This window comes from Zootoca vivipara, chromosome 9 (assembly GCF_965207765.1).
Source record: "Zootoca vivipara chromosome 9, rZooViv2.hap1.1, whole genome shotgun sequence".
In the NCBI taxonomy this organism is placed as follows: domain Eukaryota; kingdom Metazoa; phylum Chordata; class Lepidosauria; order Squamata; family Lacertidae; genus Zootoca; species Zootoca vivipara.
The window spans coordinates 56835222-56861820 of NC_142592.1; the positions used below are offsets into that span (position 1 = coordinate 56835222).

At 43.9% G+C, this 26599-nt stretch overlaps 1 protein-coding gene and 1 long non-coding RNA gene across 35 annotated transcripts in view; one reads left to right on the plus strand and one right to left on the minus strand.

Moving 5' to 3' along the window:
- The window catches only part of CALD1 (caldesmon 1), a 184006-nt gene that overhangs the window by 109291 nt on the left and 48116 nt on the right, over nt 1-26599 (plus strand). For 3 of the 34 annotated variants that reach the window (XM_088676927.1, XM_088676943.1, XM_088676928.1), the window contains exon 4: nt 19144-19250. The exons of 29 other annotated variants lie outside the window; for them this stretch is intronic. In XM_088676927.1, coding sequence (XP_088533053.1) covers nt 19204-19250 — 47 coding nt within the window. In that variant the 5' untranslated portion in view covers nt 19144-19203. Of the gene's footprint in view, nt 1-19143; nt 19251-26599 lie in introns of those variants that run through there. 2 more of the 34 variants (XM_088676919.1, XM_088676929.1) reach the window with 1 other exon arrangement.
- LOC148684652 (uncharacterized) lies at nt 4368-18900 on the minus strand. Its single transcript, XR_015951767.1, has 2 exons — nt 18672-18900; nt 4368-4966 (listed from the first exon to the last, which is right to left on the minus strand). It is a non-coding gene; the product is annotated as an uncharacterized LOC148684652 (long non-coding RNA).

Sequence of the window (26599 nt, forward strand, 5' to 3'; positions counted from 1 at the left end):
CTTGCTCTAAGGAGGTTCTGCATGTTCACAACATCCACAAATAAAACAAAACGTGATCTCCACATTCTCAAGGCATGTGCAGTTTGTGTGAATCAGGGTGGACATTTCAGGAGGACCTCTCTAGAACATTTGGAACGGTGTGTTTCTAAATCCACAATATCTGGGAAGCCCTTGGTCTTCAACTGGTGGCTCATGATGCTTGTTCGTTGTTCCCGCGGGGGGGGGGGGGCAATGACAATAAAGTTCATCTTATCTTATCTGACTGACCCAAAGCAGATGACAGCAGTGGTGGTGCCTCCAATTTCTGTAGTGGTTGTTGTATTCACAATTTTATTTGTTTAGCTGCGAGCCATATCAAAGAAGAAAGACATTCAGAGTTGAGTTGAAAATCTGGTTCTTAATTTCCTGGCAGCCAATGCAAACACAGAAACGTGCAGGCTTTCTTAATACATGGATGAAGCCTAGAAAATATCAAGGAATGGATAGTTAACATATCAGTCAAAGAAACTCTCTCCCATTTTATAAACCTGCTCGCTTTATATTGCATCTATACTTTGTATTTAGCCCAGCTAAACTCAATGAGACTGTCTCAAATAAATGTGTACAGTCGTAATGTCTGAATATTACAACTCTCTTAATAGGGCCCTGTTCTTTCTGCTCTGTATACTAAGGCCAATTCAGCTTCTCGCTCAAGGCAACCCCACAGAGTTCACGCTGGGGTACAGGGGGAGGGCGATAGACACTTGAGCTGAGATTTCCTGGATTCAAGGGCAGCACTGCATTCACAGGAGGGGACACTGACCTTCCTTGAAGCCCCCAGGGCATGTACATAAAAAGAAGATAAAGAGGGAAGGAGAATCTGAAGAATGTACAGCAGGAAATGGCACAAAGCGTGAGCAAACTTGTTTGTTTACTGTGTTCTGTGTCTGCAAACAAAGAAAATGTAACATTTTCATTAGCAAAAGGAAGAATCGGGTCCAGATAATGCAGTAGGCTTGGGCTCCACCAAGCTGGAGGTAGCTCCCCAGCCATTCATTGTTGAGTGCCAGACGCTTGGCAATTTCCCACCCTGTTTGTGTGTGTTTGTGGAAGGGGTGTCAGTCCCTGGAGGAAGGCAGAAAAACTAGGAGGTTTATTCAGCTATGGCTGTTGAGCTGTGATGAGCTACAAGCCGAAGTGCAATATAAGGTGCCTGGCTAGTTTTCCTTTCTTTGGCTAGTGTTATCAGAGTGACATGTGGAGGTTACCAGATGGTTGGCTAGTGGCTTGGTAGCAGACCTATTGGAAGGAAGAACTATTACTCTCATCCAAAGAGCCCAACAAAAGAATGAATATCAGATGTACGAAAGCCTGTTGAGCCACCAAGGGGAAAACAGGATGTCACTGCCTTAACCAGCCACGGCCCTCTGCGTATCCCTTACCTAATAAATCCGTATACTGTGACTGAAATATGGGTGTCAGAGTGTTAAACTACTGGTGTGGTCTCTTGCAGCCTACTTTGCTTCATGTGGAATATATTAAACCACCAGTTAGATTTAAGCCAGCTAACTATGCTATATTAACTCACTTCTCCCTCTAGAGAAATGGGAAGGAAGTCTTAATGGAAAGCTAGCTATTTATTTATCCTAGTGATATGAATCCCATCACTGGAGGGACCGAAGAATGCATAGCACTCAGGTGCTGGAAATAGGTCCACAGGGTACATGTTGTAACATGGGACTCTCTCTTACACCAGGAAGTGGTCTAGTGCAGTGGTTCCCAACCTTTTTTTGGCCATGCCCCACCTAAGCACCTCTAGAATCCTGATGCCCCCCCCCCCCGGTGACATATAATTCTTATTATTCAGAAAGTCAACTCCTATTCACATGGAGGAAGCCTAAAAGGCCAACTTGGTCTAACTCATTCTTGAATTGCCCCCCTTAACAATCAAATTGCCCCCGTGGGGTGTGTGCCCCACGTTGGGAACCACGGGTCTAGTGGCTGAACTTCATTGGACTTCAGATCTGGGCGACCGGGATTCAAATCTCTGCGGAGTCCAACAGCTTAGGTGATGCTGGGCCATTCACATTCTTCCAACCTAATTTATCTCACAGGTTGTTTTGAGGGAGAAAATGTTGGGAGGATGTGTCTCACGAGTAAAGGGATGGTATAAAAAATGTAATAGTTATTTTAGGATTATAGTGCTTGGAGAAGGATACAGATTAGGGCTGGGCGATATATTGTCCAAAACTGGGTTGAAGTCCATATCATGATACCGGTTTCATAATTTTTGACCTGGCAATATATTGCGAATCATGGTGTGTGTGGGTGGGTGTGTGGGTGTGGGTGTGCTATGCAAAAATCACCATGTGGGAAAAAAACATGAAGCCAACCAATGTTTATCTTAATTCCTGCAGCCCCTGTTAACTCTGCTGGTGCAGCTCTTCCCAGCCTCCTGCATAGGGCAGCGAATCACAAGAAGAGGTGCTTGCAAAAATCGAGATGCAGGGAAAACCAAAAAACCAGCCAGCGCTACTACATAGCTCCATCCTTATTTCAGATGTCACAATATATCGGTATATCGTGATGTTTAGCTGGTGATATATCGTGATGTTGAAAACGAGATAGTACCCTGCCCTATTAGTTTTCCCCTCTTTAACCTTGCATCTTTCCTAGTACCTTGACAGACAGAAATTAAACAGGCAAAGCTTTCTCATCTCTTCATCTACATCAGGCATCCCCAAACTTCGGCCCTCCAGATGTTTTGGACTACAATGGAAATTAAAAGCTCGTACACACTTCCACTTCTCCCATGTCTTGAAGCCATAGGTTTGAGCAGTTTTCTGCTTGAACCACTCCCTCCCCAGGGAAAACCCGCTCTTTAGCTCTAAATCGGAACAAACGACAAATCTGCGGGAAACCCTCTTGCCATTTGCTCCGACTGAGCGGCTTTCCCCAGGGGGGAGCACTAGAATTCTATTCCAAGTTCTGGCGAGATGCAGAACCCTACTCCATTCCTAAAGGAAGCATTTTCTGACATGTAGATCAGGCATCCCCAAACTGCGGCCCTCCAGATGTTTTGGCCTACAACTCCCATGATCCCTAGCTAACAGGACCAGTGGTCAGGAAAGATGGGAATTTTAGAAAAGAGTTATTAAAGCTTCATACAGCAGCTATTGTTGCTGTAAAAATATTTGACATTGCTACCCAATACATACGAATAATATGTTTAGTCCCAGGGTAGATTTCAAGCAAAAGTATTTTAAACCACAAACATGGTTTAGAGTAGGAAACTCTTCTCTGTTTTTGATTCTGTGTTGCTGGCTCCCCCCCCTTCACTTCCAGCCTTTCCCTGCAAGATTCAAGAGAATAGCTGACCTGCATGAGAGGCAGACTTGAATGTGTGTCTGTGCGCCTACAATTCAGACTTGCTAATTTTGGCTCTTTGCAACCCTGTGGGAATTTAGAACAATTTCTGGGGTTTATTGGAATGTGAATAAGATCTCTTGCAGTGTCTCACTATGGGTCAGATAAGTTGGCTCAGGGCAATTTGATTTGCAAAATGGTCTGTGGCAATAGCCTTCAACCTTTCCAGACCCAGGACCGAAACATAGCTTTGGGGACCCATTTCTTAATCTTTAACCATATATTACCATGATGGTAGTTCTCAAGTTGCAACCCACCTCACGACTCACCAGTTGAAGACTAGTGACATTGAGATGGTTTACTTGCTGCTGCTGCTGCTTATGGTTTTGTTATGCTCTGTTATGTACTTGGCAGTGTGATTTGTGAACTGCCCCAGGTTTTTGAAATTAAATGAATGAATTTAATAAACGAGTACAGAATGAATGCTCTATAAGTGCATGGATCATCAGAGGAAGGAATGTGCCCCTTGGAATAACAGTACCTATTTTATACAGCCACAGAAAATATTCTTCTTTTTCCTTCTGACAACTTTGTGTGGACTGCTGATGGGACTAAACATTTGCCGCAGCACCATCCTGTTGGAATGTGCTTTCACACTGAAGTAAAAAGCAAGAACTCGAATTCGGAGAGATAAGTTGACATCTGATGGGAAGGCATTCCACAGGGCGTGACTACTGAGAAGGCCCTCTGCCTGGTTCCCTGTAACCTCACTTCTCGCAATGAGGGAACCACCAGAAGGCCCTCGGCACTGGACCTCAGTGTCCGGGTAGAACAATGGAGGTGGAGACGCTCCTTCGGGTATAGAAGGTACAGGTCGTTTAAGGTCAACACCAACACTTTGAATTATGCTGCCTTGAAGTCTGTATATATAATGACTGTCGAAGTTACCTTTAGCTCTCATGGCAGAAGCCTGCAGATATTGGTAGGAGGGCATAAGACAGCCTTGAAATTGTGCAAGTGGGAATTAGCTTCCAAGGAAGCATTTATTTCCTCTTCCTGTTTTTCAAGAACTTTATGTGGCATAGGGGAAAGAGAACACATTTGGGACCCTGAACTCAAATGTTTTGTCAGTCCTTAAAGGATCTGTCTTGAGCTTTCACTTCCTTTTTTGGGGGGGGGGGCTCCCATTAGAAGAATCTGTACTTAGACCAAGGCCACATTCATTTTAGTGGAGGATACAGTCAGAAAGATTATGGTATAATCTCATCTTTCCTTTTCAACACATGTGCACCACATGTCCTTGCGCACGCCTCCTATGGCAAGTAGCATTCCTGAATGCCTCTAGTCGCATGGAAGTGTCTTGCAGAGCTCGTTTCCATTCTGCACGGCTGAGAGAATTGTCGTGCAGCTGGGTTTCTGTCGCATAATTGCTGGTCTGGTTCCGAAATCCATTTCAGCCGTGGTTTGAATGCTCTTCTGAGACAGAAGCACGATGCACAAATCTGTCCAGGTGTGATCTGAGCTCTTGCTTGTGTCAGCTGCACCATCCATTGAAGCAACTAGGATCATGGCAGAAGCCACTTTGAGCAGCATCTGGTCAGCAGTGGACTGTGAGCAAGTCCTGTAATCAAGGGGAGAAATTTGATATAGTTCCAAGTTCAAGGTGAACCTGCCCAATTTGAATCTTCCAATACAATACAATAACCCAGTGATATTTTTTCTAGAGAAAGAGGTGCCAGAACTCACCACAAATGCCTCCTTTGTCCTCTTATAATGGCAATGACACCCACCTGAGAGGCGCCGGAACTGAGTTCCAGCTGAAAACAAAGCCCTGCAATAACCAAAACACAGTGTCCCTTGAAAACTTCTCTAATTTTTGTACTGCAGCTCTCTACCCAAGTAATGTGTACAGAAATGTATATGCTATTGCAAAAGGGTACATACAAATGCACAGATTAGTGAAAACAACATTAAAATGCATTGTATCGTGTAGAATTGTTTTGCAAAAAATATGTATGTTAGGCAAAATTGCATACATAAGTGTACATATTTGGAGAAATTCACACTGAAATGCTGGTGAATTTTCACGAGGACTTTGCCAATTGATGTGGAAATGTGGGAAAGCGAACTTCAAAAAGACTGGAGAAATTAGAAACGGAGAATAACTAAAATGGACAGATTCACCAATCGCCACTGTTATCACAACTACCAGGCCTTCCACTCACCGTTCTTGCCTCAAGGTAGGCAACTGAAAGGTGCCGTAAGCTGGCATTTCTCAAAGAGCCACATTTTCCGCTGGGATCTCCAGTTGCTGGCCGCTCATTTAAATGAGTGGAGCAGATTTTTTAGGCATAGGCAAACCTGTTAGATTATAGACAATTGGTTGCCACCCTGAGGTTTGTGCATGCACCAAACCTGATTGCACACCCAAGATTTCTCATGCTAGCACCTCTTGATGCTGATAGTCAACCCTCTCTTATATTTATCGAGGCTTCAACAAGGGTTGGAGCTGCTGTATGTACGTATATTAAAAAACCTTGAGGAAGCTCTGAATAGAAACTATTTTTAAATTTTCTACTGGCTTTCAAAAGGAAAGAAAAGCATCATCTCCTGTCTTCAATTAACTCTGTTAATGATTCCCAGTGCCTTACAGTATGTGTGGTGGTATTTAATTAAATCAGAGGAGACATGATTTGAACAAGACTTTAGTTTCACTTTGAAAGTTATTAAATAAACTGATATGGTTTTGTTCCACTAAGGTTCCTTTAGAGCATCCGGCTAAATTTTAATCATGAGCAGCTAGTCAAATAGTGGCCCTCCCCCCCAAAAAACCTGAGGATAATAACTAGATATTTAAAAAAGATGGTATGTAAGATCATATCTAGCAGCTTTAAACCCGGCACCCATCTGAACAGAGCGTACAACTTTTGCCCAACTAAATGAAGCTAACGATAATCTCACAGAGGCCAGTTTCATGTGTTAGGTTGCAATCCCAAACATGTCTACTCAGAAGTAAGTTCCATTGAATTCAGTGAGGGATGCGGGTGGCGCTGTGGGTTAAACCACAGAGCCTAGGGCTTGCCGATCAGAAGGTCGGCGGTTCGAATCCCCGTGACGGGGTGAGCTCCCATTGCTCGGTCCCAGCTCCTGCCCACCTAGCAGTTCGAAAGCATGTCAAAGTGCAAGTAGACAAATAGGTACCGCTCCGGTGGGAAGGTAAACGGTGTTTCCGTGTGCTGCTCTGGTTCACCAGAAGCGGCTTTGTCATGCTGACCACATGACCTGGAAGCTGTACGCCGGTTCCCTCGGCCAATAATGCGAGATGAGCGCCGCAACCCCAGAGTCGGTCACGACAGGATCTACCTTTACCCAGCCTTAGGTGCTTGCTAACATTCCATTGACAAGAGAATGACTGGATATTGAGTGGGCATGACTGGTAATTCTAGAAGGTTCTGCAATGATCATTCCATTGCCTAGTACAGTACAGTAGTTTCCAAACTGTTTATGCTTAAGGAACATTTTTCACCTTGAACAGGCAGCTGAGGGACTCTGCACCTGCTATGCAATCACATATGCACCACAGAAAATTTTGCATGCATTCTAGTCATAATATTGTGGCAGGTAAAGGTAAAGGTAAAGGGACCCCTGACCATTAGGTCCAGTCGTGACCGACTCTGGGGTTGCGCGCTCATCTCGCATTATTGGCCGAGGGAGCCGGCGTATAGCTTCCAGGTCATATGGCCAGCATGACAAAGCCGCTTCTGGCAAACCAGAGCAGCACATGGAAACGCCATTTGCCTTCCCGCCTCCTATTTATCTACTTGCATTTTGACGTGCTTTCGAACTGCTAGGTTGGCAGGAGCTGGGACCAAGCAACGGGAGCTCACCCCATCACAGGGATTCGAACCACCGACCTTCTGATCAGCAAGCCCTAGGCTCAGTGGTTTAACCACAGCGCCACCTGGGTCCCTATTGTGGCAGGTAGAGAGTAGCTAGCCTGTCTTTCTTCATCTGACTTTTACTTCGGCATACAGTCTGTTTCACCCTTGTGCACAAGGCAAGAGAGGGGGCCTTGAATCACCATGAGTGCCCCTTTTCTATTTACAGGCTTGACAGGAAGTCTATCCCCTGACCACACTCCCGGGCACACCCATGCTTCCTTGCAAGACAAGAAGCGTTTGCAACCCTGCAGCAGGTCCAGAGGGTGGGAACTTGAGAACGGGCCTTTTCTGCAGTGGCCCCCCCAAGTTGTGGAATGCTCTCCCCAGGGAGGTTCGGTTGGCACCTTAGAATAATAGAATAATAGAATTGTAGAGTTGGATGGGACCCCAAGGGCCATCGAGTCCAACCTCCTGCAATGGAAAAATATTAAGTAAAGTGTCCATGACAGATGGCCATCTAACCTCTGCTTAATGACCTCCAATGACGGAGAGTCCACAACCTTCAGAAGGAGCCCATTCCACTGTCAAACAGCTCTTGCCTTCATTATGTACACCTTTAGGTGCCAGGCGAAAAGGTTCCTCTTCTACCTAGCCTTTGACTGGTTAACATCCTATACCCCAGGCATCCCCAAACTGCGGCCCTCCAGATGTTTTGGCCTACAACTCCCATGATCCCTAGCTAACAGGACCAGTGGTCAGGGATGATGGGAACTGTAGTCCAAAACTTCTGGAGGGCCAAAGTTTGGGGATGCCTGCTATACCCTTTTAAATGTGTTTGTGGGAGGGGATAGAGGTGGGGGGTATTGGTTTGCATTGTCCCTGTTTTTATTATGTATTTTGTGTTGTTCATCTGAAATTTTAAGTTGTGAGGTCTGTGGATGAAGGAAGGTATACAAATTTAAACAAAAACACAGTTTATTTCCACGCACTTTAATTTTACCATTCATCTCCAAACCCAAGGTCTCCAGCTGTTATGTTAAGGATATTTTAGGGAGGAGGATTTTTGTTCTATCTGTTAAGCCAAAGTGACTTCGTATGGTACTTTTTCCGGGGGGGGGGGACGGGACTCAGGGGTATGTATACCCCTAAACATTTTGTGAATCTAAGTTTGGCCTCATTGGGGGGCAGTATTTCAATATGAGTAGGAAAAGAGTACCCCTAACTTTTTTTTATATAGAAAAAAAGCACTGACCACGTATATTCAAGCAGCAGAATCAGCAAACCTTACAAGTTTGGCAAAGGGTGCAAAATTGAGTAGGCAATTCATTCCACTCCATGAAGAATGGGCTTTGGTTTAGCATAGTGAAATGATCCTGTTATTTTTAGCTCTGCTCATTTTTTATCATGATAACAATCATGGTATTAGAATGTCTTTATAGAAGCAACATGTTGTCAGAAACAGAGGACATTTCTCTTTTTCTGATAAAACTCCGCTACATCTTGGACACCAGAATCCTTTCCCCTGGGTGTAAAATTGGTATATTTTTGGTGTGTGGGAACATCTTAAGAAAAACAGACAAATGTATCCACCCAAACAGACTGTGGTATTTATGCTGGAGCTCGCTGCGCAGATCTGTTTCATATGTACTTAAGTTGGCAGGGTTGATCCTGACCTGGTTAATGAGGCTGGAACTAGACGTTAGGGCAGATGCATGAAGGCTGTTGCCAAGAACAGCAGTCCTGGGTCTCATTCTTCTCTCCTTGATAACATCAAGCAATGCAAAATTTATCAATTATTTCATTGTTATCCCTCCCAAGAAGGTCAGTGCAGTGGAAGGATGGGCAAATATGTCTGCCACTATTTTACTTTTACTATTTTTACTTTCACTATTTTACTTTCACTGGAGTGATGATGCACCAGGCGATGGAGATGGGTGGAACTGCCGGTTTCAGTTTCTCTTTAATTCTCATTTTCTTAATCTTAACATTTGGCTCTCCTCATTTCCACATCCGTTTGCAATTTATTTATTTATTTTTAAAGGATGCAGTGACATTTATCAGCATTTTGGTGCAAATTTCTCCTAACATACACATTTTTTGTATGCAATCTTTCCTAATACGAACATTTATGCAAAGCATTTCCCCAGGATATAAGGGATTTGGGATGTTACTTTCAGTATCGTATGCATTTATCTGCACACTTTACTCTAGTACAGTGGTACCTCAGTTTTTGAACTGTCTCTGTTGACGAACGTTTCGGTTTTCGAACGCCGTAAACCTGGGCTTCTGAACAAGCCTTGGAAGTCAAACCGGCCGTGCGGCTTCCGTATTGAGGTTTCCATTTCGAGGCTTCCGTTTTGAGTTTCCGGTTTTAGAACATTTTGGAACTCGAATGGTCTTCCGGGACAGATTACGTTCGAAAACTGAGTTACCACTATACAGTGGAACCTCGGTTTATGAACACCTCGGTTTATGAATTTTCGGTTTATGAACACCGCGGACCCATCTGGAACGGATTAATTCACTTTCCATTACTTTTAATGGGAAAGTTCGCTTCAGTTTATGAACGCTTCAGTTTATGAACAGACTTCCGGAACCAATTACACCCATGTTTCAGTTTATGAACGCTTCAGTTTAAGTACTTCACGGACCCGTCTGGAACGGATTAATCCACTTTCCATTACTTTCAATGGAAAAGTTCGCTTCAGTTTATGAACGGTTACTCCGTGGACCGTCTGGAACGGATTAATCCACTTTCCATTACTTTCAATGGGAAAGTTTGCTTCAGTTTATGAACGCTTCAGTTTATGAACAGACTTCCGGAACCAATTGTGTTCATAAACCGAGGTACCACTGTATACCTATTTTTGTATGCATTACTTTGCTGGAGGACATCATGGCAAAATTTGCAGAAGGGTGAATTTTGAAGGATGGCAGTGTTTCGATTTGTGTGTTGTGACAGAAAAGATGAATTCAGTACATTTGCCTTTGAATGCGAGCTGAGTTGAATTTTCTCCCCATCCCCAACATAGCGCACACAATTCTCTTCCCCAACCCATTTTATCAACCCTGTTAAGTAAGCTAGCCTCAGAGAGAGCAGCTGACCCAAGATCATTACTGAACAGGGATTTGAACCCGAAACCCTTGTCCATTCTTCCTTCCTCCTTTGAACTGCAACTTGCATGAGCCTCAGCTGGCATGTATGCACCAGTGTTGTGCATGCAGCGCAGTGGAGTGTCACATTGCACGTTTTGAAGCACAAGGCATTAGAGCAGGGGTTCCCAACAAAATTTTCTCGAGGACCCCTCATCGAGCCGCTATTGTGACAAGGACCCCCATTAATTCCTAATCTAATTTTTCCAGTAAGCTTAACACTGATCTTGGAAGGGTTCGGTTCAAGGGACGCCGACGATTTAGGTTCAATGGACACTGACAAGATCGGTTCGAGAGTCACTGACTTACTTGCTTGAACATCAAATGCATTATCTTCCTCTTCATCTGTAGGCCTTTGTCGTTTTAACGAACCACTTTTTAACCAACGGTCCATTTTTAACTACGCAAACTGTAGCTTCCGCAAAAAACAACGCTTTGTTTACAAACACTACTGTTTTGCAAAGAGGCAGCGCGCGCCAGGGAGGAGGGAGGGGAATGGAGAAGATAGGGTACCTGCGCAGTGGCGCAAAAATGAAGCCGATGCGCGCAAAGCATCTTGGGGAGGTGAGCGTTAGTAGAATGCGCGCGCTGCTTCTTTGCAAAACAGTAGTGTTTGTAAACAAAGCGTTGTTTTTCGCGGAAGCTACAGTTTGCGTAAAGCGCCACCTAACGGCATACAGCAGAACTACTGCCTCTATCTAATTCTAGTTTTGCGCTAGACTCTGCTCATGCAGGAAGCGGCCAAAACAAAAAATCTGTTATCATACAAAATATATTTAATATATTTTTTATTCTAATAGCATCTTGCGGACCCCTCTGGCATAGCTCGCGGACCCCTGGAGGTCCCCGGACCACCTGTTGGGAACCACTGCATTAGAGGGAGGAGAGTCAGAGAGTCTGGGGCTCTTGTCTTCAAGACCACCATGCATTTGCTGCAGTGTCATGCTTCCAGTCTGAGGATGCAACTACCCAAGTGCGATTGCATCGTGACTGCTCTTTTGTTTATTATTCGTTTGCATAGGAATATGGCAAATTGCTTTTTTCCCTACAGTGCATTTAGTGTGAGCTATAGTGCAAAATGCAAACTGAAGATAAAATTCCTATCAAAATAGCACTAAAGCGAAGCACAGCATTAGGCACGATCCAGCCAAGTCAAACACTTGTTAAGTCCCATTAATTTCGCTGACAGAGTTAAACATTATTTTAAATTTCTCTCAGTGAGAAGCATTTGGACTTTAAAAGTGCTTAATTTGGACTGGATTGTTCCCATAATAGACAGCAGCAGCAAAAGCACTTTAAAAAAATCCAGCTGCCAGAAGATTCAAAATGCCGCAGCAGCTAAAAATAACCCAAGAGAGAAAGCTTTAAAAAACAAAAGAAAAAACAGTACACAGGTCTGTTGGCAGGGAGCTTTGTCACATAGGTGTCACTTGTAAAAGAAAAAGAAAAAAGGCTTGCCAGTATGACCCAGCACTGTCTGCTTCCAGGTGAAGTCTATATTGAAGCACCAATTGCCCTGATTTGCTTTCACAAAAATTGCACTGAGGTCATATTACTTCTCTCTCAAGTATTGTGCACTCTCGGCCGGAGTTTTCTTTCACTTTTCTTATTGCATAAAGTCTTTTCCTCCTTCTTTTTGAGTGGATTTATTGTGCGAGGGCTCTGCTTAGCTATTGCTTTTTTTTATCGCAGTGTATCCACTTCATTTGTGGGAATATGAAGGTACATTCTTACTGCACAAAGGGAAATGCATTTGTGTTGAGAGTCGGTGTGCGGTGGTGGTTAAGAGTGTTGGGCCAGGACCTTGAGGCTGCAGTTCAAATCCCCACTCAGCCATCAAGTTCACTAGGTGACCTTGGGCCAGCCACCATCCCTCATCCCTCAACCTAACCTACCTCACAGGGTTGTTGTGAGGGTGAAATGGAGAGGGTGGAGAACCATGTATCCCACCTTGAGCTCCTTGGAGGAAAGGTACAATAGAAATGTAGTAATAAATAAACAAATGTTTACGTAAGCCACCTGGAGACCTTCTAGGTAACAAGTGACTAATCAGTTTAAAGAATAATGCAAATATACCTGCACCCAAACATGGGAGAGATTTGTGCAAACTGTGACAGTCTAGAAGCTCCCTGGAAAAAAATATATTTCAAAGCAGATTCTGTCCCCATCCTGAAGATACTATTCATTTGCTTATTTTGAATACTTAAGGAAATAATAGAATCATAGGGCTGGAAGGTGCCCTGAGGATAATTCATTCCAACCCCCGCCATAAAGGAATGTACAGCTGCCCCATACAGGGATCGAACCTGCAACCTTGGCATTATCAGCACTGTGCTCTAACCAACTGAGCTATCCAGCTATCCAGGCTGCATCAAAGAAGCATTATTATATCACTGTAGCCTTGACAAGCTCTCAAATATTAAAAAAGATCCCCAGAATAAAACCATGCTCAAACCTAATACAGGAGCAGAAATGACGTGGTATCCATATGGAAGCAGCGTTATTCAGGCACCTCTTCCTGCCCCTCCTCCTGCTGTTTCCTGGTGTCATAGACAGAGAAGCCAAGCAGCTGGGTCCTGCTCAGCCATACATTTATAGTGTTGTGATGGCTTCCTCAAAAAATTATGGGAGGCTGTGTTTTGTTAACGGTGCTGAGAGTTGTTAGGCAATCCCTATTCCCCTTCCAAAGGGACGCGGGTGGCACTGTGGGTTAAACCACGGAACCTAGGGCTTGCCGATCAGAAGGTTGGCGGTTCGAATCCCCGCAATGGGGTGAGCTCCCATTGCTCAGTCCCTGCTCCTGCCAACCAAGCAGTTCAAAAGCACATCAAAGTGCAAGTAGATAAATAGGTACCGCTCCGGTGGGAAGGTAAATGGCATTTCCGTGCGCTGCTCTGCTTCGCCAGAAGCGGCTTAGTCATGCTGGCCACATGACCCAGAAGCTGGCTCCCTCGGCCAGTAAAGCAAGATGAGCGCTGCAACCCCAGAGTCGTCTGCGACTGGGCCTAATGGTCAGGGGTCCCTTTACCTTTACCTTTATTCCCCTCCCAGAGCTACGGTTCCCAGAGTTTCCTGTGAAGAGGGGTTGACTGTTAAACCACTCTGGGAATTGTAGCTCTGGGAGTGTCGTTGGGGTTTTCTAATAGCCCCCATAACAAACTCGGCTTCCATCAGCCCTAACTAGCATGGCCAGGAATACCAAGAGTTCCACAACATCTGGAGGGTCACGGGTTCCCCATCCTTTCCACCACATGGGATCTGGACGTGTAAGCTACAGTATATCTTGAGGGATGCTTCAGGCTGCTGCTCATTGTAATGAGCTTTGATTTCACCCGACGGCTTCCACTTAATGATTTTAAAACCAGTATCTCTATGCTATATTGATATAGCTCTGTTAAGGAGCATGACTCTATAGTACATTGTTGGAAGGCCTAAATTAACTGACCTCCAGACATGACAAGGAGGTCTTTGTTCTAGGCTTTGTATAATGTACCTCACCACCAATGGCACAGCAGTAAAAACAACTCAAGGAAACACTTGGATGGAAATAGCCTTCCTTTCTATCACAGATTTATAAAATATTATGTTCCTTTGTTGCTGGATTTTGCATCACTTTGTGGACTGCCGACATGGAAGTTGGTCCTAGGAAATGTGGTTTTCTAATCAAGTTTCAGTTTGCAGTGAGAGAGGGAGTCGATATGACATCTTGCTACTCCTTTTTTTACAAAGGGGAGCTGCCAGAAGGCAAAAATATGGAAAACTCCATTTTCTGAAATCTCTAGTGGAATGCTCTTCTGATAGAACAGGGCTCCATTATGTTCTGTGAGGCTATTATGTTTTGGAAGAAGGGAGAGTTTTTAAAATAATAATAATAATAACAACAGGTACATAAACTGTTCACGTGAAACCTATCTAGATATTTCTTCACGTGTTTAACAACCGTTAATGTCCTAAACATTGTGTACCAGTAACTGAGTGAAAGCCTGTACTGTACTTTGGATTAATTCGACTTTGCCCTTCATAATTTAGTTGCATCCAACATTTGTAAGTAACTTTCCCAATAAAACCACCTGAAGCTGCATACAGGGAGTGAGCACTATTCAGCAGCAATATTAAAATGGAGAATGTGAACCAATAAAAGCAGCAACCATAAGTAAAAACCTGGTAATCTGTTCCAATGCAGTAAACAAAGCTCGTGGGCTGTGATTTTTTACTTGATGGCTTCAACTTTACGTTTTAAAACAGTGACCAAGCTGCACTGATATATCTCCACTAAAGGAGTTGCATCCATTTTTGGTCTGGTGGTGGAAGGCAGGGAACAAGGAAGCCTACTTCCTTGTTATGGGCTTCCACAGGGCAATCTTTTGATGGAATTGGGGCCAACACTAAAAAAGCCCTGTCCCATACTTTTGGCAGATTTTTCTTTATACCCGTACACTGAAAGGCACATGGAGCAAACTACCTCTAGATACCCCAAGAGACTAGGGTGGTTGATTTGGAATACAAGCATGGAGATACTTATGTAATCATCCTTTCCAGACCCGCCCCCCCTCAAATCTAGCATAGACACACAGGCTACTAACCTCTAGTGAAAACATTGCCCTCAACCAATAAGTCTTGTTGAGGAGGGAGAGAGCCAGTCTTCTGTGTTTCTGTGCTGTCTGTGGAACAAAGGGTTTCCCTTCCTCAGAGCCAGCATGGTAACTAAATGACATACGAGGAATGGAGAGATCTGCCCCTGCTTCTATCCATCTGCTTATTTGCCTGCCAAGAATTCTCTGTTGTCTGTGCCTTTACCATCTATGCCTACTATGCATTGCAGGGGGTTGGACTAGATGACTCTGGGGGTCTGTTCCAACCCCACTATTCTGCTTCTATACCAGGCATGTATACCCTACTATTCTGCTTCTATACCATAGCATGTACAGTAGTTCTATTTCCCTCCCTCCACAATGCAACTAGCAACAAGGGGGGTTTTGTTTGGAGGAAAGGACATGGAGGGAGGAGGTTCAAAACTCTTCCCTTTCGTTGTTTCGCTGATCAGCTCTCCATAGCAATATTTCCTTTTAAAAAAAGAAAACTCTAGTGTTCTATTCAGAGATCTCCCATATAGCATGCAGTTTAGCTCACAAATTAAATGGGATTGTAATTGCCACTGAACCTCAAATTGCTTCCAATTGCTTTGAATATGCAGGTGCTTTCCTCTGCTCCTGCTGCCTATTCCCTGTTTAATTAACCAGATAAGAATCTGCCGCTCCTTGCAACACCCAGAATTAAAGGGCTAAAAAGAAAGCTCTCTTTAAAAAGAAAGCATTTGAATGGGACTCAATACAGAAGGCTGGGTTAGCAATGTACGTTATAAAGGCAGAGTTCCTGTGTATTCTGCAACAACAACCGAAAGTTGTTTGTGACAGTCTTGACTTTCCCAGGTAGTGAAGAGTTAATTTTATTATTTAAACAATGAGCAGATGTTAATGTCATTATGCTGGATTTTTAACAACAAACACATTTCTTTTTCCTGCACAGTGCCATTAGCTTTGTGAAGCTTTTGGCAAATGAGGCTGTTTTCTGAGAAGTGGTAGATGGCTGGAGTGTGTGTGTGTGTGAAGCTGGCATCTCTGAAATAAGGCAGTTGTATTCGTATCTATTTCCCCCTTCCATCTTCAGTGTAAAGTTAAACGGAGAATAAATGCCATGTCTACCAGGAGGTGAAAATAACAACTTTTTCTTTAAAAACAACATGTTTATCTACTAAGCTACATTATTTGAGATTCCTGGCACTTTGCATCTTTTCTCTCCAACAAACCCTGTGAAAGCATGCGGGGACTGAGCTGGTATTCAGACGTGAAATGTTGTTAAACACATGTACCAGAGTTCATTTGGAGAAATCATTGAAGGCGAAATGGTACTACAGATGCACAAATAAATGCCAATGAAAGCAAAAGTTTCCCTTTTATATCAGCCAACTTTCAGGTTGTAAAAATAAATTGAAGCCATTTAGCAATATTCAGTGTGAAAATCTTGTCCTGATCCAGAGAGAGTGACTGGGGCTCAGATCCCCCTGTTTAGACTTTGAATTGCGCATGCAAAAAGTTGCTGTTATTGTTGTTTAGTCGTTTAGTCGTGTCCGACTCTTCGTGACCCCATGGACCATAGCACGCCAGGCACTCCTGTCTTCCACTGCCTCCCGCAGTTTGGTCAAACTCATGTTCGTAGCTTCGAGAGCACTGTCCAAAAAGAGGTGAGGCATTTATGCTATTCCCTTTCCTGAATTCCTCCATGTAATACCAGGGTTATTGGCACAGCGCCCATCTCTGGAGAGAGGCTTCATATACAGTGTGAAACAGATGCTTGATGCTATCAGCTGCCCCTCACTGCTGAAGGTAAAGTCAGGAGATTATATCTAGGCCCGCCCTCCCCTTTTGGAAGGTGATTGGTTCTGCCACCTTTGACGCTGCCAAACATTTGTTGGGTGGACGTCCATGCTGCTTGCTAATACATGCAGAAAGAGTTCCCATTTCATTTTAAAAGAGGAAACACAGGCTGTTTCCCATACTGTTTGGTACCATTGGTCCATGTTTACTTCTGACAGGTCTTTCCAGTGTCTGGTTATGGTGTTTCTGGTTGCTGCGAGTAAGTGGGTTATGAGTTCTTTGTGATGCAGGTGGGCATTATTGTCCTGGAAGATGTTTAGCAAGGCCAATTCTGGGGTAGGTTCTAATGTTTGTTGGGCTATTTCACCTATTTGGGTTGTTGTCCAGAATAGTTGGATTTTGGGGCACTCCCACCACATGTGGAAATACACACATTAAGCAAAATAGAATCATTGTCACCCCACCCCACCCCCACACCCTCCCCCCATCTACCTCTCTTCCCCTTTCCTCCCCAATGTCTCAACAAATGAAACTGATTTGTAAAAAATGTTATGAGAGACATTGCACATATCTTTGTAAACCAAGAAAACCTTTAATAATAATATAGTGGTACCTCGGTTTAAGTTCACAATTGGTTCCGGAAGTCTGTACTTAACCTGAAGCAAACTTTCCCATTGAAAGTAATGGAAAATGGATTAATCCGTACCAGACGGGTCCACGGAGTACTTAAACTGAAAGTACTCAAACCGAAGCGTACTTAAACCGAGGTACAACTGTAATAATAATAATAAAATGTTTGTAAAAGAGGAAACACAGCTTTCATGTGTATAAAATCAAGGCACCGTCTCTGCCGTATTTCCTACTATGGCCTGACATCATATTGCATAACTACTATTGCAGATAATTTGCTGAGCATGCCAACTCTTAATGACTGTGGTGGAACATACCCAACCCGATAGCTTCCTTAGAAAGGCAAAAGGGGCCATTCCCTCATACAGGACAAGACTCTGAGTTCAAGAGACCACATTGGCTGCGATTCCTGGAAGACCCGCTCTCTGCCTTGCAGGTCATTTTCCCTGGGAGGGTGGGGCCTGGACTGACTCCAGCAACAAAAACTGAAGTTGATTAACAGATTCTGGGGCCGGGTATTTAGTGAATTTTGTTGGTGGGCAGTTGTTGCTGTTTTTTTAAAATATATTTTAGATCGTATTATGATTTATGTGGAAATTATTCAATTTGATTGTGTACTCTTTGATATTTCATTATTTATGACTACTTTTGTTATGTTTGTAATTATGTGATTTTTGTTTCATGTTGTAAGCTGCCTTGAGCATGTTTTGAACTATGGAAAGGCAGCAGACAAATGAAATGATGTACGTATGTAAGTTCTGTATGTCACCGTAAAGAACTATGTCAAGATCCCTTAGGGGCAAAACTGTAGGAACGTTTATATAATACAGCAGAGTTAAACAGACTCCTTGGGATCTGTGGACCACCAGTTGGGAACCACCAAACTACTAAGTCCCGTCCCTGGAAGCCCAGTGCAAGGACTTAGGTTTGTGCAACAGGGCTTCCCCCCTCCTCTGCCTGCCCCTCACAGGCTCCCTTGGCCCCAAAATCAGCTCTGTGGGGGGTGGGGAGAACCCAGAGGGTGGAGAAAGGAGGATTGCTCTGTTTGGCAAAACAAAATGCTTGCCTTGACATACCGGTAACTATTGCAATTTCCTTATCCCTAATTCACAGTTTATGTTTGAGAATGAGAGAGAGAGAAAATCTATACCCATGCATAACTGAAAAGAGTATCTTACACATCCTTTCACAAGAATTTTGTTTTTAAGATGCCATGGGCCCTGTGCTTCTGTGTGTTCAGACAGGCTTTTGACCTGAAGCCCCGCTGTTCACACACATGCTGGCTTACCTGGAACGCGGCTCCTGCTGCAAACAGGGCATTTGCAAGTAAACAAACACCTTTGCATTGTGTTTCACATCCCAGCAGCTCAGTGCTCGCTACAGGCAAACCCAAACCGAAGAAACCTCTATGCCGCAGACCGGTATCTGTTTACTGGTGACATCACAGCGGAGCAGCTGGGAGAAAGCTGTAGGATCCTTTCCAGTGTTTGCAAAAGAATGGGCCTGAGCTTTGCAAATGGGGCTCTACTAGAGAGAATGCAGTAAAGGTAGTGCTGGGGTGGGGGGTGGGGGAGCCTGGGATCATGTGATCACAGTGCAGAGGGGACTAAGTGGTTGGAGGATTCGAATACACCAAAGGGTCGTTCCAGGGGAGTTGGCTGACAGGGGAGGGAGCGAAAGCAGCCAATATCTTCTCTAGCTGCCTGAAGGCAACAGGAATATTTTTGCTCCCTCCTTCCACACCCTGCTCATTCTTTCAGCTGCTTCCTCTGAGGCTGTCAGCCGGCAAAGCACCGTTCTCTAATCCCTGCATTCCAGGGATGATCAGCGGAGCCTATTGCAGAAGAAACCTATCAGGTCTTTCCATGTGAGTTCCTGATTTTTGATGCTGTATGTTTGTTTGTTTGTTTGTGTGTGTGGGGGGGGGAGGCATTTCTAACTTTTTGATTTGTGGGGTTTTCCTCGTGAAGTTGGAGAAAAATTGGCTCTGATGGTTCGAAGAAGTAGAATAGGTTGCAACATGTTGGGAGAGCTGTGAGCCAATGCTTTCAATTGTCTGATTCCGTCCCTGCCCCCTCCACCCTCTCTTGCTGTACTGTAGTCAAATTTTGCTTTCTTATAAAAATGGCCACAACTCTGTATGTACGCATTCAGAAAAGATCTAGCAATCAAATTTCAAATGAAAATTGGCTGCTTAGTTGTTATAGAAGTAGCTTTCGTCTATGTGGAATTTGGAGGCTGATTACTCTCCAGGTAAATACTAGACACTGATTAACTCAAGGGGCATAGAAAGTGCTGCGGTATCTGGTGGTATGATATTGAGAGAAGAGTTGTATCATTGCACTGCATGTATTAATTGCTGCGTTACCCCCCCCCCCCGTTAAAGTATTGAGGAGAGGCATTGTGTCCCAGTCTGCTATTGGCGAAATGCTCTCTCGATTTTAGAAATTTGCAGAAATGTTTTATGGGGGTACTAAGCAGGGCACAGCAGACCCTAGCAATCAAATCAAAACGGGGGATAGTTTAGAAAGCCTGCTTTCACAACGGCAACAAAGTGACTTCAGTAGAGATGAACATTGTGTACCTTAAACATTCAGAAATAATCACACCCTCAAAGGATCCAAATGTTTCAGTTTTAGTTAGAATGGTTATTTAATTATCATTTGTAAATATTTGTATGCCACTGTATCATAAAAATATATCACAGCGGCTTATGGCGGTTTACATAAAACCGGGCAATAAAATCACAATAGTTAAAAACAAGTTAAAAGCAAAAAGAAACTAAAAACAAACAACATTAGGCCATTGTGGGAGATGTACTCTTAATTGCACAAACAGGCCTGGTTGAATAGAATATTTTTCAGCAGGCCCTTAAAAGTTGGCATGGAAAAGTGCCTGCTGAATCTCTAGTGGCAGGGTGTTCCAGAGGACTGGGCCGATAACACTAAAAGCCCAATTTATTAGTTGTTTTTTTTTAAAATTCACAGTGGATTTTATGGCATAATTCATAATATGAAAATCTGCAGAGGTAATTATACAATTTCCCTCCAAAAGGAGACTTGACAAGATTACATACACTGAATCTGGATAAATTGATGCATAGTGGTAGATATTTCTTCCAGCTGAATGAGATGAGTGGCACCATGTAGACAGTTAACCACAGGGGCTCGTTTTTTTGTCTTGCTAAAGTCAACCCCGTTTGGCATTTCCACATAGTTCTGTGATTCTTCCAGCATATCTCCAACTATCAGCTCAACCCTTCCCACTCATTCATCAATCAGCTTTGTCAGAAGGTGACACATGCCCATATCATGATTGAGGGTCATCAGGCTGCCTGACTCAAAGCCTCTCAGTGTCTCTTCCCTGTTAAAGGGATAAAGGCTCAGACAGGTATCTAGACGGTGACTTTGTTATCACACGGGCAGCAGACAGAAAACGAAGTAAATATTAAACATTCCTTCGATACTTACATGTCCCACAGCATCGCACCAACGAGCTTCGCAAGTTACTCAGCCTTTTGTGAATCATAGGTAATAAAAAACTTTACTCAAGCGAGTCAGATTTGCAGCAGGACCTAGCAGACTCAGTGGCTCCAAATCCCTGACAGATTGAATGAATCCAACCAAATTCCTCGATTCTGGATACTTAGATTCATATCAAACTACTGGGGTTTTGTTTTGTGTTTTGTTTTAACAGAGCTGAAGTCAGCTAAAGCTGCTGTGTCAAGCAAAGGTTATTGCAACAGGTCAACTTGGTAGTGCAACCTCTAAAATGATAACCTGATATTAAATGCAAAAATGCACATGTGGCAGATTTGCCCTTTCTGTGTGAGAACTGAGGCCAAAATGGCCCCAGGAATGGGTTCTTTGGGAACTCTTTTTAGTGTGTAACGGGACTTGCAGAAAATAAAACCACAAAATAAAGTTGCAGGGTAGAGTGCTCCTGCTCTGCAGGCCGGCCAGCCGGCCATACCTACTTTTGGGATGTTCCATTCCATTTCTCATTCAAGATGGTTTTCCGCTTTCCACCCAGCAGTCAGCCAGCATGATGTAGTCACTGGGAACGCTCTGACTTCATTGGGGGGTCTTGGCCCCCACCCCCTTAGGGCTTTTGTACTACTGCAGACCTTGGGGTTCTCTCCCCAGCCTGCTGATACCCCCCTGTTATGCATGGATGGTGTCATCTAGGCTGCCTAATAATTGACCCTCTACATGCATTTGTTATTAAAACTTAGGATAATATACAGCATTCATCTAGTGATTTTATGAGTGCTTTTAGCACCTCACTTACATTGCATTTCCACAACAGTTCTGCGTGGTGGGTCATTATTATTATTGTCCCTATAATTAGAGATGGAGGGCTAAGGATAAGCACGATGGCTTCTTGAATGTGCTGTAGTAGTTAGAGTTTTGCTAGGACTGGGGAGAACCAGGTGGATAATCCAGGAAGCTCACAGAGTGGCCTTGGGCTACTCACTCACTCACTCTCAGACCTGACCTACCTCACAGGGTTGTCATGAGGACAGAACTGAGGTGGGTGGGAACAGGACTTTGTGCAGCAGCCTGAGTTCCTTCAAGGAAGGGAATAAGAAATATAATCTTGCCTACTGAGCAGAGGCAGCAATACACTGCATAGCCCTTACCGGGGAAGAGCATCAGGGCAGGGTTATTGCCCCCATGACCTGTTTGTGGGACTCCCACAGACGTCTGGACAGCTGGCGTGGGAAAGAAGATTGGGAGCAAAGTTGAAATTCGGGGATCCCATGGGGATCTTCTTATGTCCTTGGAGAAAAGACAAGTTAGAGGCGACATGGCAGAAGTGTACAAAAAAGTATGGATGGAAAGTTGATAGAGAACCGTTTTCCTTCCTTTCTCATGATGCTAGAACTCGTGGCCATTGGATGAAGCAGAAGGTTGGAGGGCAGAAAGCATTTCTCCATGCAGCGCACGGTTAAACTCCGGAACTCACTGCCACAGGAGGCGTGGATGGCCCTCAACTTGGATGGCTTTGAAAAACAATTGAACGGTTCCTGGGAGGATAAGGCTACTACCCCTGATCTCCACCGCTGTTGGGAGGCACAATGCTTCTGATTAACGGTTGCTGAGAACTGCAGAAGGGGAGGGTTGCTGTTGTACTCAGGCCCTGTTTGAAGGCTTCCTGTCCTCACAGCATCTGGTTGGTTGTGGTAAGGACAGGATGATGGAGTCGATGGGGCTCTGGCCTGATCCAGCAGAGCTGTTTCTAAGTTCTTAGAAAATGAGTATTGAATGGGGGACTTCTGAGCCCTAGGACGCAGTCTCTTAACCATCATTTCCATTAACTCTTACTACAGCATATTATTAGCAGTCGTATTTGTTAAATACCCCCTATTCTCCCCAAATGAGTCTATTGATAGCTATATCTCTGAAAACAGAACAATATAGCTTGTCACCACTGCCTTTTGTAGCCAGAAGGTTATCAGTACATTGAATGAAAACTATTTCCATTCAGGATGATATATTTGTGCCTTTGCCAGTTTCCACTGGTCCCTCTAGAGGTTTATCTCTCTCCTGATTGAAATAATAATATTTCCGTACAGAAGTATTTGGTTGTGTGTGCGTGTGCTTTGCATTCATGTGTTTGTGTGTTCCTAGTTTTCCACCACTGTAAAAAAAATATTTTCTCATTTTAAAGGTGTTGTTTCCCCTCACCTACTCCCTAACTTTTTCCGTGCCATTTTTGGATGTACTCCCCCCCCCCAATCCAATTGGCTCTCAAAAGGATGGAATTTCGTACGTTCTCATTGGAGTTTCTTGTGTCTTAAGGAATAAGACATCCCAAAAAGTAAAAGTGAAGGTGTACCTGTGATTTCTTTATATATATATATACAGTGGAACCTCGGTTTATGAACACCTCGGTTTATGAATTTTCGGTTTATGAACACCGCAGACCCATCCGGAACGGATTAATTCACTTTCCATTACTTTTAATGGGAAAGTTCGCTTCAGTTTATGAACGCTTCAGTTTATGAACAGACTTCCGGAACCAATTACACCCATGTTTCAGTTTATGAACGCTTCAGTTTAAGTACTCCGCGGACCCGTCTGGAACGGATTAATCCACTTTCCATTACTTTCAATGGGAAAGTTCGCTTCAGTTTATGAACGGTTACTCTGCGGACCGTCTGGAACGGATTAATCCACTTTCCATTACTTTCAATGGGAAAGTTCGCTTCAGTTTATGAACGCTTCAGTTTATGAACAGACTTCCGGAACCAATTGTGTTCATAAACCGAGGTACCACTGTGTGTATATATATATATATATATATATATATATATATATATATATATATATATATATAAATGGCTTCCAAGTGTCTTTTCATAAAAAATTCTTTCACAAATTTCTTTGTACAGACATGTACAAGGGTTTTACGATGCATTAAGGGTTTTACGATGCATTAACGAATCCCTGTGACGGGGTGAGCTCCCGTTGCTTGGTCCCAGCTCCTGCCAACCTAGCAGTTCGAAAGCACGTCAAAATGCAAGTAGATAAATAGGAACCGCTACAGCGGGAAGGTAAACGGTGTTTCCATGGGCTGCTCTGGTTTGCCAGAAGCGGCTTTGTCATGCTGGCCACATGACCTGGAAGCTATACGCCGGCTCCCTCGGCCAATAATGTGAGATGAGCGCGCAACCCCAGAGTCGGTCACGACTGGACCTAATGGTCAGGGGTCCCTTTACCTTTAAGGAAGGCAAAACCTGCAGAGCAGGGAAAATTCCTTCCCGGCTCCGAATAGGGCAACCCTTACAAAACCATAGCAAAGCCCACAAAACATCCTGGAAGAAAAGGTTAGGACACCAACACAAAGGCAATAACGACAGTGGGTGGGTGATGCTCCTGGCTGAATGTGTGTACTGCCGAAAGCAGCACCAGCTGCATTATATAGGCTGGGAGCGGACCTGAATGAAGACTGCCACACTCGGGTCCACTCCCCAAGCCCCACCCCCCAGGCCACCGAGGATTGGAGGATATTTCAAATCAGGTCTGGTGGGAACCTGTGATGCTCCACAGTGGCCGGGGAGGAAGCAAACAGTTGCCTGCACGATGGCATTGTTCTGGGGGCTAGTGGAGCTGCCGTGATAGGTCACAACCACCGGCCACCCTGAACTGGCAAGCAGTGATTCTGTCATAATTGAATATTGATCCTTCTGGATACTTTGCTTGTGTTTACTTTGGCTTTCAAAGAATCCTGGCTTAGTGTTGAATTGGTTTAAAAGCAACCCCCAGTCAGCGTATAAGCAAGCCATCTTCAAGCTACGTCTAATGAATTTAATACAGTTTAGTCCATAAAATGAGAGGTGCAGGGTTCAGACTTGCCTAAGCACCAACTAAGAGTTTGCTTCGCTGGTAATCAGGCAAATGCACTCGGCATGTGCTGAGAGGCACTCTGTACTTTTACATGTTACAGGATGCAGAGCTAAAATTAAAAAATTTAGCAGAGCTAAAATTATCAAGAAGACAAGATTACTCTTTTTTTTTAAAAAAAAGCAAAAACATTTTTTTTAAATTGGTCACAAATTCTGATGCAGCTGCGCAAACCCAACTGAACTCCCAGGCTTTTATTTCTTCCCTGATCCTTTTAATTTCTGATGCGTGCTTTATTTTATTTTGCTTTTTTATTGCTGATGTGCAGTGTATGTTTGCAAAGTAAACTTTAGGGCCCAGAGGTTGATAACAGAGATTGTCCTAATAAGGGCAAATAAAAAATGCACAGCTTTTATTGGCGAGGTCAAATAAATGAGGCAGTGCATATATTAACTCTGAGGAGGATATGGTGTGGTTTGGCCTGTGCAGCGGTGGTTTGGCTTAGCTGGTCACGAGTCAGTTTGTTCCCTTGTATAGAGTCGATGGTCACGACATTATAGCCTTCCTTCCTTCCTTCCCTCCCTTCATTATATTTTATGTATCTGCTCAATGAGTCACTCACCGGTGCAGGGAACAAAGCTGAGATACCTGGGGCCAGAAGATGGTGTCAGAAAAACTGTTGAATTCATTATTTCAGTCACAGACCAGTTCCAGCCCACATACAACATCAGGGAAATCATAAAAAACGATAGGGGTACATTTGAATTTGCAATTAGACACAATGGTAAAAAATACACATATAGCAACAGTTTAAAAATATATAGATTAAAACTCAGTCGCTAACATATAACCTAAAATTGTCATTCAAGGCCTAAATCATTATGATAGCACAGCTTGTTCCCTAAGTTTTATGGCAATCACACAGAATTTGGCTCCCCTTAACGTGATCTCAGGATCCTTGTCCTCTACCAGGGATTTTAGACATTGAAGTTCAGATTCATTTGGAGATTTTTGCATAGCAGGGGCACTAAACACCAAGAGTATATCCCCGTAGAAACAGCAGCGTAACAAGGCATGAGAGACAGTTTCTACCTCCATCAAGGCCGCAGGGGCAGACTCGTTCCGTGTATGGTTTACCCTTGAATCTGCCCTGCAATAAGGCAGATGGTAGCACGTTGAACAGAAAAACTGTTGTCCCACTGTGAATTGGGGGCTCCTCCCCATTTATTGAGCATACACTGTGGTTTGCTTGCATAAAGCTTACATGGAGTTTACACCTGGGCTTTAATTGAGGATATGCGGAAAAGCTATATGACAATGATAATTCATCCTCTATCTGTTCTGATTTGCTTGCATGATGCTTACACACCACAGATCCATTATATCCTCACAGACAACCCTGCGAGGTAGGTTAGGCTGAGAGAGAGCGACTAGCCCACCCAAGGTCACCCGGTGAGATCCATGGTTGATTGGGTATTTGAATCAGGGTCTCCCCAGTCCTTCTTTCCAGCCACAGCACCAAAGTGATAATGTGCCCATTTTCACAGAAGTAGAGGTGTGTTCTGTGAAGGTCAGAACTGTCAGCGCATAATGCTCTCCCCCGTTCATTTTTGACTCGCAGGAAGTTACTTTTACACATCATTACTGAGGGGTGTGCAGATCCACATTTTAAGCTGAAGCAAAGCCTAGGTTTGTGCCTCTGTATTAGCATATCTTAACCATTTTAACCAACCCTTTCATTCCTCTGTTTCTCATTTTCCTCTGGAGTTTTGTGCACTGCTGAAATTCAGTGCCACAGTGGAATGCAAGCTGGGAGCATAGCTGCCAACTCTCCCGTTTTCCCAGGGAAACCCCCGTTTTTACTTAC